This window comes from Megascapheus bottae, chromosome 27 (genome assembly GCF_031878675.1).
Source record: "Megascapheus bottae isolate mThoBot1 chromosome 27, mThoBot2.hap1, whole genome shotgun sequence".
Taxonomy (NCBI): Eukaryota; Metazoa; Chordata; class Mammalia; order Rodentia; family Geomyidae; genus Megascapheus; species Megascapheus bottae.
In genome coordinates this window covers 2,833,108-2,849,517 of record NC_143535.1, presented here as the reverse complement: position 1 = coordinate 2,849,517, position 16,410 = coordinate 2,833,108, and the positions used below count along the sequence as shown (strand labels likewise).

General features: G+C 46.3%; 1 protein-coding gene across 5 annotated transcripts in view; it reads left to right on the top strand.

Moving 5' to 3' along the window:
- Jhy (junctional cadherin complex regulator) overlaps positions 1-16,410 on the top strand; it is a 44,937-nt gene that overhangs the window by 19,567 nt on the left and 8,960 nt on the right. For 3 of the 5 annotated variants that reach the window (XM_090319292.1, XM_090319295.1, XM_090319291.1), the window contains 3 exons: positions 4,571-4,684; positions 9,397-10,004; positions 13,108-13,408. In XM_090319292.1, the coding sequence (XP_090175418.1) occupies positions 4,571-4,684; positions 9,397-10,004; positions 13,108-13,408 (1,023 nt within the window). Of the gene's footprint in view, positions 1-4,570; positions 4,685-9,396; positions 10,005-13,107; positions 13,409-13,651; positions 14,059-15,616; positions 15,904-16,410 lie in introns of those variants that run through there. The other 2 variants (XM_090319294.1, XM_090319293.1) reach the window with 2 other exon arrangements.

Here is a 16,410-nt window from a genome sequence, read left to right as displayed (position 1 = left end):
TTTATAATTATATTTGATTAGAAAAGAATCCTTTTTCTGTAGATCTTCCAGCTTGATGGTGCTTTTCAGTTCCACCTTCATTACACTTGTAAAATGTATTCTCCACCAGAGTGGGAACTCTGTAGATGCTCATTGATTGATAGATTTTCTTATTTTGTTCAGTGCTACCACAAGAGCACTTATGACAGTGAAATTTCAATTGAACTTTATGGTGTTTTCAATACCAGACATTTCTTGGGGCATCCTTCTCATGTGCACTGCTCGACACTTAACTTGCTTCAACCACCAATTTGTATAAGTTATGGACTTAGAGAGAGACACTTCGTTAAATCCACATTATTGAAGAGGGTTCCACAGAAGGAAAACTTCCCATGGAACTAACCCATGCCCTTCCAAAACTGAAAATTTCACCTAATCACTTTTCTCTTATGCTGGTCTGGGGGTCTGAATTCAGGGCCTGGGAACTGAATTTTTTTGTTTTTATTTTCTCCACTACTTAAGCCACAGGTCTACTTCTGGCTTTTTTTTTTTTTTTTTTTTTTTTTTTACAGTTAATGAGTCTCATGGCCTTTCTTGCCTTTAATGGGTTTGAACTACAATCCTCAGATCTCAGCTAACTGAGTAGCTAGGATTAAGGTGTGATTCTGCCAGGGTCACTGGCATCAACAGAGGAAGTATTTTTAAGGAAGTGGCTGGCTGTTATAATGGGAGCGAGGTTGTTAGAATCTCAAGATTCTTAGGCTGAAAGCTGTGTGTGTGTGTGTGTGTGTGCATCTCCAAAGGTTCCAGTGTCGTCTTCTTGCTAAGCTCACACAGGCTAACTGCTTTCTTAAGTGTTGGGTAGCAGTGGAAAAAGTAGCCGTCACAGAGTCAAATAGTTCCTGTGTGGTTCTCCACACACGGGTGTGATACAAACCTGTCAGTAATTAAGAAAGCTGCGCTCAATGGTAGAATAAGTTTTTGAAAGCTTTAGGAATAATTTCTTTTAGCGTCACAGGATTCAAGTGGGGAGGATTTTCCTTCAGGAAAGGGGGTTAAAGATTCCTATCTGTAGCTTTTACACAGGACTGGGTGAATCCTGGAGGCCAGCTCTGTCTAATGACTGCCAGTCCTTCGCCCTGTTTTGTGTGTATGGGAGGGGTGAGGCCCCCCTAACCCCAGGTAACCTTTAGGACTTCCTTTTCCCAGTTGTGCCTGCCTGCCTTCCTTTCCTTCTGACTTTGCCAATCTAGGAATTTCCCATACTTTTACTGGTTCAATGGAGACAATAGATTTAGATGACATTTATCCTGTTGTGTTGGCTCTTAAGCTGACCGTGTGTAGATACAGCTGGCAGGTATGCTGACACTAACAAGCATAATATATTAGAGATGTACTGGAAAACACAACACATAGCAAGATGTATAGAAATAAGACTGCAAAATAAATTCTTCTCATCCAAGTGAATAAAGAATGATCACTGCATCCGCTGACTATCCCAGAGAGAGATTAAATAGTAACCATGCCTGGAAGGAAATACTCCATCAGAACTCATACACATGTGCATCAGTACATCAAGGAGGAAGACTCACAAAGAGCCTACGAGATGGTATGGGGCTCCCCACACATAGAAACATAAAATCAGGAGTAAAACCAGAATGTAAGGGAACATCTCCAGCAAGCACACACATTGAACACGTGTGAGCGTGTGCCATGACGCCTATGACAGCTCTGGGGAAGCATGAACTGTTTTCTGTGGCTCTGTCTGATTCTCTAAGAACCCGCGTTTCTTTGAGAGAGAAGTGGGAGCTCAGTCTAGCTCAGCTGCACTCGATCTGACTTGCTTTTCCTACCTGCAAACCCTCACTTCAAAGCAAGGAACATAATGTACAATTTTTTAATGGCTCTAGACCCAGGCACTCCGACTCTCTGCTCTGCGCCTTACCTCCGTGTAAACACCTAATCAAGATTGCCTTCGCTTCAACAATAGCAGCCAAATGCAATTCGAGAACCGCAAGCCTTTGAAGTCCTCCCTGCAAAGGCCGGTTTTCTAGTCTGGGATAATGGCATGCCATGATTGCTGTCTTTGTTGTATCTTTTCAGTAGAGAAGCAATTATAGGCCCCAATTTAACAGAATAGACATTACACAGCTTATGATGCTCAAAATGCAATTTCATTTGATCATTTTCTCGATTTGATTGGTATTAATAGAATGGTTCACAAAAAAAAAAGTATATAGCTGGCAGAGGTTGTGTCCCATTCCACTTTCAAAGAGATAATGTAGAAGTATGCTTTACCTGCCCAGCGAGTGCCCCTGAGGAGATTCAGCCAGAGTTCCACCAAAACAGCCTGTGGGTGGACTATCAGACATCATTCCCCGGCAAAGGATGTGTCACACACTCCTTCATTAATTCGTAAATTTTATGTCAGAACTATGAGATGTCATTGTTATGAGTATATAAATTAATGGCATTAGTAGGAAACTGAATCAGTGAACCAAGTCCCCTTTGTTTCTATGGCATAGAGACAGGTCTATAGAAGAGATCTACTGCTGTCCCCTTCTTTCCTTTCTTCCTTCCTTCCTTCCTTCTTTCCTTCCCTCTCTCCCTCCCTCTCTTCTTCCCTCTCTCTTTATCTCTCTCTGTCTCTGTCTGTCTCTCCCTCTCCCTCTCTCCCCCTTCCTCTCCCTGTCCCTCCCTTTCTTCCCCTCTCTCCTCCTTCTCTCTCTTATCACTGCTTCAAGGTTGAAAGAAGATATTTCCTGGCGTGCCGAGTTAACTTATTTATATATTTTTTTCCACTCTCCCTTGACCTTCATTTCTTCTCCAGGGCAGGGCTGGTTTTTCTTTAAGTGAATTGTGTGTCTATTTTACATTGTGACAGTGAGGGATCCAAACCCTTGCACTGCCAGGGAAACCTAGTATTTTGGTAATGTAGGTTTTTCTGGGATTGCTGAGACGCAGACTTGACGGATGGGTTCCTGGCCGGGACTACCAGGATCGGTTCTAAACTTGTCTTCTCCATACAAGTTACACTGTTGAGTGATGCAAGGTCTTCCTCGCAGAAGATTCTCCTCATGCAACCTAGTGAGTCCCTTGACTTAGGATCAGAAGAATTCCATGATCAAATAGCACTTCTTTGCTTCCTTTTCTTAGCAGTGAAAATCCAAGCAAAACCCCTTTCTCTTTATTTCCCCTCCCACATTCAGTCCCCCTCTTAAGTGTTGAAGCATCTGTCTGGTTTACCTATGTGTGTGTGCGGTAACTGGGATTACTCCAGTGAAGTTTGCAGTGATTGTTGGTAAACAGGTAAGACAGCACTTGAGATAAAGAAAAGACAGCATTGTCTGTTTTGTGCCAGGGAAGCACTGAATGGTAAGGAATGAGAGTATCTCCATTGTCAGTATTCCCTTATCACTTCATATTTAATGCGTATTTTTTGCTCTTTCTGTGTTGAACACTAGACTCCATTACTAAAAGTCAACAGTAGAGGGAAATGTTGTAAGCGAAAACATTACAGAGTCCAGATCCCAGATTCTTTCTTGTCACACACCTGGCTGCTTCTCAGCCTACTCAGAAAAAGAAATTAACAAAGCAAGTGCAAAGCCCTAAAGCTACATTTACAAACTAATTTCGCTCGTTCACAAAGGGAGAGATAAAGTGAGTCACACATCATGGGAGGGATGGGAGAGAAACCTTGAAATGGTCTTCTAAGTAAAGAGAAGGAGGAGAAGAGACGCTGGGTCACATGCTGCCCCAGGGTGGCTGTTGTCTGAAGGAGGAATGCACCTGTGGTGTGGTTTTCCAGACAGCAGAAAGACAGCGAGTGTGGGGAGACACATTTACGATCCCACAGGAAGACCTTCCTGGCATCCACGTTGCTCAGCGGTGCAACACTGGACATCATGCTTGAAACAGAAATCCCTGTCTTACCCTGGCTTTTCTTTCTTCCTCTTTTCCTTCCTTCTCCACTGGAGAAAGTGATACCATACCCTCAAAGAGAGCCCAGGCCCATCCTATGTCTCTCTTGGCTTTGCGTTTGATTATTCTTTACTTTATTGTTATTATGAAGGTGATGTGCAGAGGGATTATGATTACATGAGTCAGGTAATGAGTACATCCCTTTTGTACAGTGTCTTCCCTTCCCTCACTCTCTCCCAGTCCCAACCTCCCATCTTTTTGCTTTCTGTCTGCCAGGAAGTGTGCAGCTTTGTCCCCCACCCCCACCCCCACATACCAAACACACACACACACACACACACACACACGCGCGCGCGCACACACACACACACGCATGCACACACACGCATGCACACACACACACACACGCATGCACACACACACACATTCCTGACCGTGTTAGATGGCCTTGTCTCAGGTCCAAACCAATAGAGTCCAGTGACCATGGACTTCAATCTCAGAAGATGTGAGCCTCTTTCTCTGTATTAGTTGTTTATTTCAAGTATTTTGTCACAGCCTTGGAAAACAGAGGACTGAAGAGATGAATCTTTAAAATAAACTAACCTTAAAACCCTTATAGGACTTCTCTCTTTTGCCTGTGACTCATGCTGTATGTATTTTACCCTCTCAGGTCTCCTACCCCATCAGAGTTGCCAGCAAGATGACTATTGAGGACGCCAAAGAGATTGAAAACACTGCCATTGATCCAGAGGACAAATGGCATCAAAGAGCCAGGCAGCTAAAGGTTACTTGCTAGATTGCATGCTAAGTGTGTTTCAAGTGATACTGCTTGAATATAAGTAATGTCAGTGAGTTCTTGTCACTTAAGGGTTCATTTTTATGTCTGAGAATAGCTACCCACCACAGAAAGCATGGCTTTCTCAGCTGGATGCCCTTCCTGTGTTCCCAGAGGCTCTGCTTTCTCAAAGAACATGGTCTTGTCATACTTCTAACACAGAGGGCAACCCTCTCCCAGAAGGCAGGCCTGGGGATACGTGGGGAAAAGCAAATCTCAGCTCCAGAGTGCCCACACGGCTGTGCCTTTTGGAGCTGTCTGCCTCTCATTATGGGGACACCGTCCCCAGCAGAGGACGGTGGGGCCCCCAAAGCCTCTTGGGTCTTGCCTTTGCTTATCAACTGGCAGTATGGGGTGGCAGCTCCCTCTGTCTGAAATCATAATTGTAATATTGGGTGTCCCAATATTACATTTCTGGCATTGTTTCTCTAGGACAACAAACCAACAGTAAAAGCAAGGAGCAGCTACTTTGTTCCTGAGCCAGAGTATGAGGCTCTGGAGTCAGCCCTGGATCAGATTTGATCCTTATTTAGAAAGGATAAGACCTTTAAAGCCACCAGCCTGTAGAGCTGTTGGCATCACCTGTTCAAACCATACACATGGCAACAAGAAACCAGAGAAATTTGGAAATATCCTAAATTATCTCTTTTTTCCCTTCAGTGGCCCCCGGGCTGCTCTTAGACTTGAACACTTAATGCTATTAAATTAATTAATAGCGTTCTTTAGAGCCTCCTCAATGCTGAAGCTAGGGAAGCCACGCCCAGAGCCAACAAGATGGAGAGTGAGCTCTCCTGGCCTGGGGCCGGGGAGGATGGGATCTGACAGCATACGGGACACAGACCTGGGGTTGTGACCGACAGGATCCTGGTGTCAAAGGAGCACTTGAGGGCCACATTCTGGGCGCTGGACCTACTCATAAGGGGTGAATTCTGGGCCTCCACCTGCCATGTACTTGATGCATGTTCTTAGCAGACATCAACTTTTCCTATAAGCCTTAAGTTTCCTTGTTATGAAAAAAAGAATTGGCCTAAATGACCTTCAAGGTCAAGTCCAGCTGCAAAATACTACAATTCTATAGCCATGTATTCCTAAGTCATCTAAGTGATCATAGAAAATCCATTGGAAATATATTGTGACCCAGAGCTCTCAGAACCGTCACTAAAATGGGATAAAATCAGAAGAAAGGTGAAAGAATGATTTCTGTTGTCCAGGCATACTAATGGTGACGTTATCACTCTCTAGAATAAAGACCAAACAGCACGACATTTGCAGTTGTTTTACCCAAAACACTGCCACACAGAGAGGCCCCAGGAACAGTTCCCTTTCCTGATTTTCACCTGGCACCCCGGAAGAAGCCATTAGCAGACTGTGCACCGCAGATGGCATAATCGGCCTCACGTGCACGAGGGGAAAGCAGCCCTGTGAAGAGGACTGAGGGAGGGTTCCATTCTCCTTTTTCAGAGGAAAGAGCCTCACATGCACATGCTAGACAGAAAGGAGGAACTCAGAGGAGGAAAGTGAGAATATTGGCCAGGTGCAATGCAAACCCACACATCTTCTACCCTCAGATACTGGGAATGGTGACGAGAGCGTCACTGAGTCGCAGCACAAAGAAGGCACTGGGTTCCAGCCTAGCACCACTGGGAAAGCCAGAACAAAACCCTACAGAGGTGACCATTTGTGATGGGTGACCTGCCTCTGTTCCTCCCCGCATGGTTCTTCCTTACCAACAGTGAAGGCAGAGCCATACTCCACATTGCCTTGATATTGTCCGATGGATTTTACAATCCGCATTGAAAAGACTTGTTTCTGTTGTCCATGAGCAGAAAGAAAAAAATGCAACAGGAACTTCTTCATAACAGAGATGGTCCTGGAGCCCAGGGCCGAGGTGGTGGTGGGGGCGGGGGCGGGGTTGAAAGCAAGGGTGGCTTTTGCGGTAAAGCCCTTAAGCACCTACTTAGGATCAGAGCCTGCAGTCTGCCTTCTGCTTGTGATTTGCAAGCAGGAGAGCTGCAAGAGAGAAGCGGCAACCAGCAGCCCGTACCTTTCACAGGGACAGGGCAGACATCCTCGGATGGCGTGGTATGAATGGACATTAATGACTAAGGACAGGCCTTGCTGAGAAATTGTCATCCCAGCATTAGGCATGAAGACTCCCCAGGGCTAACACACCGCATGTGACGTGAAAACCTATTGCCATTAAGCAGTGTGGGTAACAAAAGACCCCCAGCGAGAGCAGGATGAAATCGAGGATTCAGTGCTGATGTAAGAGATTAAGCAGCCTGAGAATGGCTTTGTATATTAACTTCAGGGAACTCAGATCTTGCCACCTAAAGAGTGACACCTGAGGCCTCAATTGTAGGGTAATAAATCTTCCATAAACCGCAGACCTCAAGTAGGCTGCCTGGAAGGTGAGCGAAATCACATCAAGCCCATAAATGTCCTTTCTGGGGACTGAAATGCCATCTCCAGGCACTCGGGTGTGTGTGAATGGCGGATTTAGCACTTGAGACAATTGAAGTTTCATCAAATGAGGAGGCCTTGCTCTGTTGACAAAGCCCCCTGTGAGGGGCCATTGTGAACACAAATTGTCAGGCCGAAGAGGTAAGGACAGGGCAGGAATCAAGTGCTAACCGTGGACTTCAGATTCATTTCTTCCCTTTTGGGGGAGGATGAGGAAAGGAATGGAGGAAGGTGCCTCAACAGAAAACGTGTTTATTCACTTCCTTCTGGGGAGAGTTATTGGTGGTGGATAGGAAGACCTTGTCAGTGACGATGGTGATTGCAGAGTGCGGGAGAGGGGCCCTCGCTGGACCTTGGTACACAGGAATGGCAGCCAGGCAGAGGGTCTTCCCCTCGGAAGGGGAGGCTTCCTGCCCACAGCCCCCCCTTCCAGGCAACTCAATATACTGCATGCAACAAAGAGCCTTTTCTCGCCTGAATATGTTTTGCTTTGTTTGTTTGCTTTGGAGAGCCGTGATATTTTGGCAGCTTGAACTCAGGGCTTTGTGATTGCTAGCAGCACTCTACCATCTGAGCCATTCTCTACTCCTTTAGGCTTTCGTTTCTTTTTGTTTTTGTTTTTGCTTGGTTTGGTTTTCTCAGATAGAGTCCCAGGTTTTTGCCTCGCCCAGCCTTGAACCGTGATCCTCTCATCTCAGCCTCCTGTGTGGTTGTGCCCCACCGTGCCCTCTTGTCGATAGAGATAGGGAAACCTTTTCCCAAGCTGGCTTCCAACTTTGATCCTCTCTATTGATACCTCCTGAATAACTGAGGTTAAAGATGGGCCCCCTGTGCCCAAACAAGAAGGATTTTTCCCCTTTTTTCAGAGCAAAGTAAGCAAAAAATAAAAATTAAGTGGAACTAATCTTAGCATGGACTCCATAGCCCCAGAAAATTCAAATTCCAAAGTGAACATGCTCTTCATTTCAAATTAGAAGTGATGGTTTACTTAGACGTCTGAAACAAGTAGTACTAAACTGTTACTGTTTAAATTCTAATGCCCTCAACCTTATTACAATGTGATTTTATTAGAAGTAGAATAGCACCTCCTATTATGCAGGAATACAATGCAGCTCAGGGATCGAATCAGAAAAAAAGCAAAATAAAAGCTGATACTTTATCATAAGGTCCTTTATAACAAGCTAAAACAACCTGAGCACAAACATGCCCCGTTCACTTCGAGGTATTTTTATCTCCAGTGATCTAGCTAATTGTTGCATTTTTCAATTCATGTTGCATAGATACTGGATGTAGGAGGGCTTTATTTAGTTTTTATTTATTTTTTTTTGTAATCTGTGTGCTCAGAAAGGGAGAAATGCCTTGCAGTTATTGATGCATCTGGCCAGTGTTTTCAATAAGCACTTAATCATTCTTTCCAAAGGCCTCTTAACTCAGCCAGGTTTTCACAAAGTAATGAGTGTGCTTTTCCTTGGAAAATATTCCTAAATGGCTCTAGCACAATATGGTTACGTTGTGTATCTGTTGTACAGGGAGTACATCTTGTTGTTACTAGACTCTGAAAGCATAAAGACTGCTCTGAAATTGAAATCCTGTGCACACATTGAGGGTTCTTCGGCCCAGGCGGTACGGAGGGGCAGAAAGCACACAGCCCTCTGTGTTTGTGATATCTGCCACAGCGCTGCTGTTTCTGGATCTGCTGAATAAAATCTAATTTGTTTCATCTGATGAAAAGGCCGTCTCTAGCTTCTAACCTGTATTAGCAGGAAGAGCAGATGCTTGGAACTGTGTTCCACAGTAAACTTGTTCTTGGGTGGGAAAGCAAACCGATAGTTTCCTGGTGAGGGTTTTCATGAAGGTAAAATTGCATATTTTGAGGTATCCCTTTTTCTGGATACCGCTTGCAGAGCTTGCCTCTGTCTCACCTACCATGCAGTGACACTCCCCTTTCCAGATTCATGCCAGAGGTGTGACCTTAGCACAAAGCAGATTCGAACTCGCCATCTCTTCCTAAGCCCACAATCTAAAACGCCTTCACCGAGGCCTTCCCTGTGCCTGAAATAAGGAAATGGGCCTCTGTAGTGTTCCTTCCTTGGATTGCCTGTCTGGCGTCAACTCACAAAAAATAAGTTTTAAAAACCACTGTAAAGTATATAGCATGCCAGTCTTCCAATTTTACAATAACCATTGTATCTTTTTAGGATTATCAGGAACACCAGTCTCAAAAGTCCAGCAGTGTCCCAAGAGGTCAGTCCTCTGAAACAACCAATGGCCATCAGCCTTGGCAAAGGCCAGCCAAACCTAGGATTCGCAAACAGCGGAAACGCCAGGGCGTCTTGCCTTCTTTTAGGAAAGAGGAGCTTGCCCTCAGTCACGGAAATGAGAGCACTCCTCCACAACAGCCTTTTGGTACCTCAGGAAAGCATGGCTCGGCCGTCCTTCTGAATGCCTCTAACAGTGACTTGCCAGGCAGGAGGGCCCTTAGGGGCCAGAATCCCAAAGTCACTTCCAACATCTTTGTTCTACCAAGTGAGGCTTTTGACAAGGTGTTACACAGAAACTCCATGCTGAACGTGAATAAAGAAGGAGGACTCAGACATGAAGAAGAAAAGAAAAGATTTTCTTCTCAGCAGCTACCCATCTACACTCTGGCTGCTATGGATCTGAAAAACCTTAATGAACTCTCTAAGAGACACGGGTTCCTAAGCCAGAAAGGCCCTTCGTCTGTTCATAACGGACCAACAAAGCAGAAGAAAAAAGCCACACAGCCTCCCCCAGAGATGACATATAAGAACTTAGAAATGCTATGGTAAGAGCTCAGATATTTTTCCCAAGGGGAAAGACACGAGAGGGAGAAGGAAATGGAGGAGACATTGGGTAGGGTCAGGCAGGAGGGAAACCCCAGTGTAAGGCTCAGATAGGATTAACCTCATTCACTTTTGATGTGTTTCTGTTCTTCTCTATCTCCCTGTCTTCTCTACTCTTGCCACGGTAGCTAAACTAGTACCCAGAGGGAGAGAAGGGCACGGGATCCAGAGTGCCTCCAGGATATGCAGTGAGTGGAAAGAACCAGTCGTCTCCAACACTGTCACAGGCCTAATTATTTTTCAAGCAAAGTGGTTGAATACATCTCTGTATATATATACATACCTACATATATGCCACAAGCCTTGATTATGAATATTAGGTTGGTATAAGAATACTGAATCGGGAAGTGGCGCTGTGGCTCAAGTGGTAAAGCAATAGCCTTGAGCTGAAGAGCTCACACCAGCTGGGAGAATTCCCTCTCTGATGGATTCCCTTGTCCACCTGACTCTGTTGGCACACACCCTCCGGGAATTCCTCAGACTGGAATCTAGGCATCATGGCAGAGATGGGCCATGGCAGTGTGTCTTAGGCTCACAACCCCTCCAGGCCACATCCCCTGTGGTAGAGCCCGTGTGGACCTTCACGCCCCTCCTCCCGGCCACCCCTGCCTCTCCTCTCTCATCTTGGTAGAGAACGTCCTACCATCAGGAGGAAGAATGTTTTCAGACATTGTGTGGCTGGGCTTTTTCATTGTTCTCCAGCCCCTGACTGACAGCTGGCCAATTATTGTAGAATTCTAGCCTGGAAACCATTTTTCCTGTGACATCTATGCTTGCTTCCAGTGCTACTGGTAAGAGGTCAGAAGCCACTTCTTTTTGGATTCTTTCTATAAGGCCTTATTTTTCTCTCTGAAGCTATAGCATCTTTTCTTTTCCTCCTTCAAAATGAAAAGATACCACAATGTGCCTTCATGTAGGTCTATTTTCATGGTTTGTGCTGAGCCTTTTAACCTGAAAACATGTGTCCTTCATTTCTGGGAAAACGTCTTGAATCATCTCCTGGCTCCTTTCTTCTAACCATCTTGTCTGTTTGCCCTTTCTCAAAACTCCTGTTACTCACATGTGTTCTTTCTTCTAGGACTGTTCTTTCTTCTGGGACTATTTTTCTTTTCTCTCCTGTTCATTTCGTTGTGATTTTGTCCTACTTTCTGTGAGAGTTTAATTCTAGCTTCCAATCTTTCTACTGCTCTGTTGCTTTGTGTTTTTTAACTTTCAAGAGCGCGCGCGCGCGCGTGTGTGTGTGTGTGTGTGTGTGTGTGTATGTTTGCTTCTGTGCTTCTGTGATTCTTCTGGATGTTCCTTTGGCATCGATGTGGCATCATTTCTTGTCAACGTCTTACATCTCGATAGTTGAGAATGGAGAGTGTGGACCTTAGGGACCATTTTTAAGTATCATTCATTCCCTCCTTAATTTCTCTTTCCTCAAGTTATTGTTGGTGGTAGTGTGTTCAATTTCCCTTCCCTTGTTTTCCTATTTCTGTGTGAGGCTGTTCTCACTCATCTGGCATTTCTTGAGTTCCTGTTGGTGATTAAGGGTGAGGGACTGACAGACTCCCTGGGTGCTGTGGGGGGGCAAGCCTTGTTAAAGGTGGGTTGTGTGGACTGGCCAGTGTGGGCCGTGAAGATCTTCTGGATCTTCACGTGTGGTGTGATGATTTCTGTACCCTCCCAGGATACAAGTTTCCAGGTCCTGTGACAGTGGAGAAGAGACATGCACCTTATTGCACAAAACGGGGAAGAAGATGGGCAGATTTCCCTGCTTTTTAAACAGACTTTCAGCCATTTCTTCTCATGCTGACATAGGCGTCCCTTTTGAATCAACTCTGCCCTCTGGCCCCAGGACTTTACTAGCACTTTCTCACATTCTGTTTTGCTTAATCACAATAATTCTTTTCTTGCACAAAGAATATATCACTTGCCTTTTGGAAAACAATTTGGAATATATTGCTCCTCTCTTTTTCTATTTCATCAATCTATATTTTGTGTGTGTGTGTGTATTTATGTATTTTTGTTGTTGGTGTTTGGAAGCTTCACTCTAAGATATGCAGGCATGAGATTTTTAGTTCTACTCGACACTCTTCTGTGATTCCTAAATCTAGACTGTCGTAAGTTCTGAAAACTTAGTACTTGCTTTTCCCATTGGATAGCATGCTTGCTTCTCTCTCATGGCTACAGAAGCACTTCTTATCCTGACTCATTTTAACCTTAATTCCTTAGTTGGACTTCCATGACTGTGTATAAATCCAGAGTGCAGGTCAAGCTAGACTTGCTTTGCCATACTAGAGCCAGTGAAGGCGCTTTCTTAACCCATTACGTTGCTGAGGATGCAGCCCTTGAAAGGTGATCATCCTTATTCATGGATCTCAGTCAGATTCCCTGCCACTTGTAGAGCCAAGTTCTCACGTGTCCTGGGCCAGCATTAACTTAAACCTCATGGTTTTAGACCCTGACTCCCACAAGGAAAGCCAATGCTACAGCAAAAAAAAAATCTGCTTTGCCTTTATTTCCATGCTGATTTTCACCCCTAGAGATTTTCTGCCTTTCTTAGAATTTAGCTATATATTTGGCCATGTATAAAGCAACATTTGAAACGGGGCGCTGGTGGCTCACACCTGTAATCCAAGCTACTCAGGAGACTGAGATCTGAGGATTGTGGTTCGAAGCCTGCCTGGGCAAGAAAGTCCATGACAGTCTTATCTCCAATAAACTTTACCCAGAAAAGCCAGAAGTGGAGCTGTGGCTCAAGTGGTACAGCATTAGCCTTAAGCAACAAAGCTCAGGGACAGAGCTCAGGCTCTGAGTTCAAGCCCCAGTGCTGGCACCAAAGGAAAACAATTCCTTGGTGTTTGGATTTTCAAAATGGTGTTTGTTCTGAATGCATCAAGTTAAAGTTGTAAAGAAATATCAGAATGTCCTAAAGAAGAAAAACCGGGTTTGAAGGTGAGAGATTCATATATTCATTAACTTCGTTTGGGCAGTGATTCACACTGAAAGTCTCATTGACTTCAATGTTACTAACACCCCTGGGGTTTGTTCCCCCCAAAGGAAATTCCGCTCTTCCTCTGAGCATGAGCCCTGCAGAGCCTCTCCGGGCTCCCTGCTCGCCCACATCATGGAGCAACACCAGCAGGCCCTGGTGCAGCTGGCTGAGATGCAGCCCAGCCAGGGGCCCTGGCCTGGCCTGGCCACCCTCCCTCCCATCCTGCCCAGGGTGGAGAGCGAATCCCAGCTCAGCCTAGCAGGAAGCGGCCACCAGCACCAGATAAAGCTCCAGCGCAGCAGCTCGGAAGGCTATGTGTCCCAGCTGGAGAAAGCTGGGACGCACAGGAGAAGGAGCAGCACCAAGGTAAAACACGCAGCCCTTCGCACCAGCTAACTTTTCATTTTGGTAATGCAGATGGACCTGCATGCTCCCCCCCACACACACACACAGTTAGACCCCTGGGATGGGAGCGGCCATCCCCCGCCCAGGAATGCCTACCGTCCCTCCCTCCCTTCCTCCCTCCCTCCCTCCCTCTCTAGATGTGGTCGATGCCATTGGCTTTCCACGCACACGCAGGGAGTCAGTAATAATCCTCCCCATCTCCAGCTTGCAACTCATTTCCTGGGAGAAGCTGGTCCACCCTGCCCCAGCCCCGGGCTAACCACTGTCCTGTCCACGGTCTGCCACTGGCTCCCTGGAGATGAAACGGCCCCTTGGCACTCACGTCACCGCGGTTCCTGTAGTCAAACACGCAGACTAGCCAACAGCTGGAGTCTCCCCTGCAGTGGGGACCACTCTGTACCAAGTTCTTTATTTACCATCACTAGCATCTTTGAGCATCACCTTCTGTGTCCTGTGTGTTTCTCCACCGGTAAAAAGCAATGGAGAAAGATCTCTTAGGAAAGATCTCTTGCCTCTAGTGTCAGTGTATTTTTTTCAGTTTTTATTAGTGTAATGAAATACTCGAAGCAGGTTACTTTACAAAGAGGTTCTCTAACTTTTTAAATGTTTTTAGTTAATATACATTTATTGTTTTCTGTGCCTGTGTGTTGTTTTGTTTGTTTGTTTGTTCATTTTGTTAGTTGTGGGGCTTGAACTCTGGGCCTAGGCACTGTCCCTGAGTTCTTCAGCCCAAGGCTAGGGCTCTACCACGTTGAGCCTCAGCGCCGCTTCGGTTTTCTGGTGGTTAATTGGAGGTAAGGGTCTCAGGACTTTCGTGTCTGGGCCGGCTTTGAACTGCAATCCTCAGATCTCAACCTCCTGAGCAGCTAGGATTACAGGTGTGAGCCACCAGCGCCTGGCAGATGGTTTTCTTTCTTTTTTTGATACAGGGGATTGAATCTAGGCTGTTGTGCTTGCTAGGCAAGTGCTTTGCCATGGAGCCCAATACACGTTCGTTGTACGAAGGTGTAATGAATTATGGTATCTTCATACACATATATAATATACTTGCATCAGATTCCTCCTTCTGTTACTCCTGCCTGTCCTCCTTCCTCCTTGAGACCTATGTAGCTTGAAATTCTGGAGATTCAAGAGCTCACTGCTGGCATGGGCTCGGCTGTGGCAAGGACCCTGTGGTAGGACTTTGTGGTACCAGGCAGGAAGCTGGAGAGGGACTCAGGCTGGGCTTGGTATGACCTACATTCCGGCCATTTGGAGAAATGAAGCCGGGCACCCTAAGTTCCGTCCCATTGTAGAGGTGGTGAATCCCTGCGAGGGTCAGTGCTAAGTGCTAGGATGCAGAGGTGAAAGCCGCAACTCCCCCGAAGCCGCTCAGAGTGGCCTGGAGCTGCAGGAGAATGACGTACAAATAGTTTCAGTATAATACTGCATGCAAAAAAAACCCCACCAAAACTGGGAGTGAACACAAAGGAGGCATCTGTCCAGACCCGGGGCGCACACAGCCCTCCAAGGACCCTCGTGAGGGTCCTCGGACTCCATCGTCCTCCCAAGACACAAATCGGACCGAGCTTAACGCTCACCAAACGAGCTGCATGCCATGGCCGTGCCTCCTGATCAAGTGCTCTTCTCCCCTCCAGCCTACAGAATTAAGTCTTGCTGCTCTGAAGGAAAAACAAGATTCTTTAAGCTTGTCCCACCTACTTCTCTCCCCCGTCTCCACACCGGGTGCCCCTGGCCTAGTCCTGGCACCGGGAGGATTGGCTGTTTCCCAGCATGCACCTGGCGGTCCCGGGCCTCCCCCAGGCCCAGTGCCAGCAGTGCTCCCAGCCCGGCCCCTGTCAGACCTCCACTGTCCTGTGCACACACACTGCCGAAGAGAGCTTCGCTGGCTGGCTCTGGCCAACTCTGCACCTCCGTCAACCATTCAGACTTCAAACTCAGTCCTTAGTCTACAGAGCTCCGCCATGCATTCCCGCGTGTCACCGACCCTCGTGTCAGTGACTTGGGCAAAGCATGGATAAACACTCGGAATCACTCTCTTTGGAGACCCAGTGTGATATTAAATGAAATAATGTACTGAAACTTCAGCTTATTCCCTAGCAAGACATAAACATAAGTTGATGTTATTTTCCTCTTCCTTCTTCTTTCTCTTACTAATTTGAATTCCAGTTCTACTGAGAAAAGATAGAGGAAAATGCATCACTAGAACCCTAAGCGCATGGGAAGGTGAGGAAGAGCAAGGAGGGCTTCCGGTTCCTGCCTCCCAAGCTCTCTTCCCAGCCGGGAGCACCCTCTCTTCCTGCCTTCCATGAGCCAGTTACAATCCAGGCCTGCCTACGTCCAGTCTACCCCAAAGCGTTCTGTCCTCAAAGCTGTTCCAGAAGCCGAAGGGACTTAAAACTGTGAGAGCACAGTGGGCTGTAAGGGGCACCAGACTGAAAGGTCAGAACTCCAGCCACGCCCGTGTGCAGTCGTCAAATCCTGGACTCTCCAAGGGAATCACCCTGGGGCATATTTAAAAGAAAAAAAAATGGAGCTGGGTGTAGGTGGCTCGTGCTTGTAATCCTAGCTACTCAGGAGACTGAGACCTGAGGAACGGTGTTCAAAGCCAGCCCAGGCAAGAAAGTCTGTGAGACGCTTATCTCCAATTAATCATACAAAAAGCTGGAAGTGGCACTGTGGCTCAAGTGGTAAGCACTGGCCTTGAGCAAAAGGAGCTCAGGGATAGTACCCAGGACCAGCAAAATAAAAAAAAATAATAATAATAATAATAATATAATAAGAGTAATCCTCCACCCTTTCCTCATCTGGCACTTCTGCCATGACTGATTTGGGAATACCGAGCATTGTCTAGCCATTAAATCCAGACAGGGAGAAGTTTACACTGGGCAGGGGATGTGGAGAAGGATAAAGACACACTTGTGATGTCTGCTCCCCACACGTGCCTGGAGCCCCGTCATGAG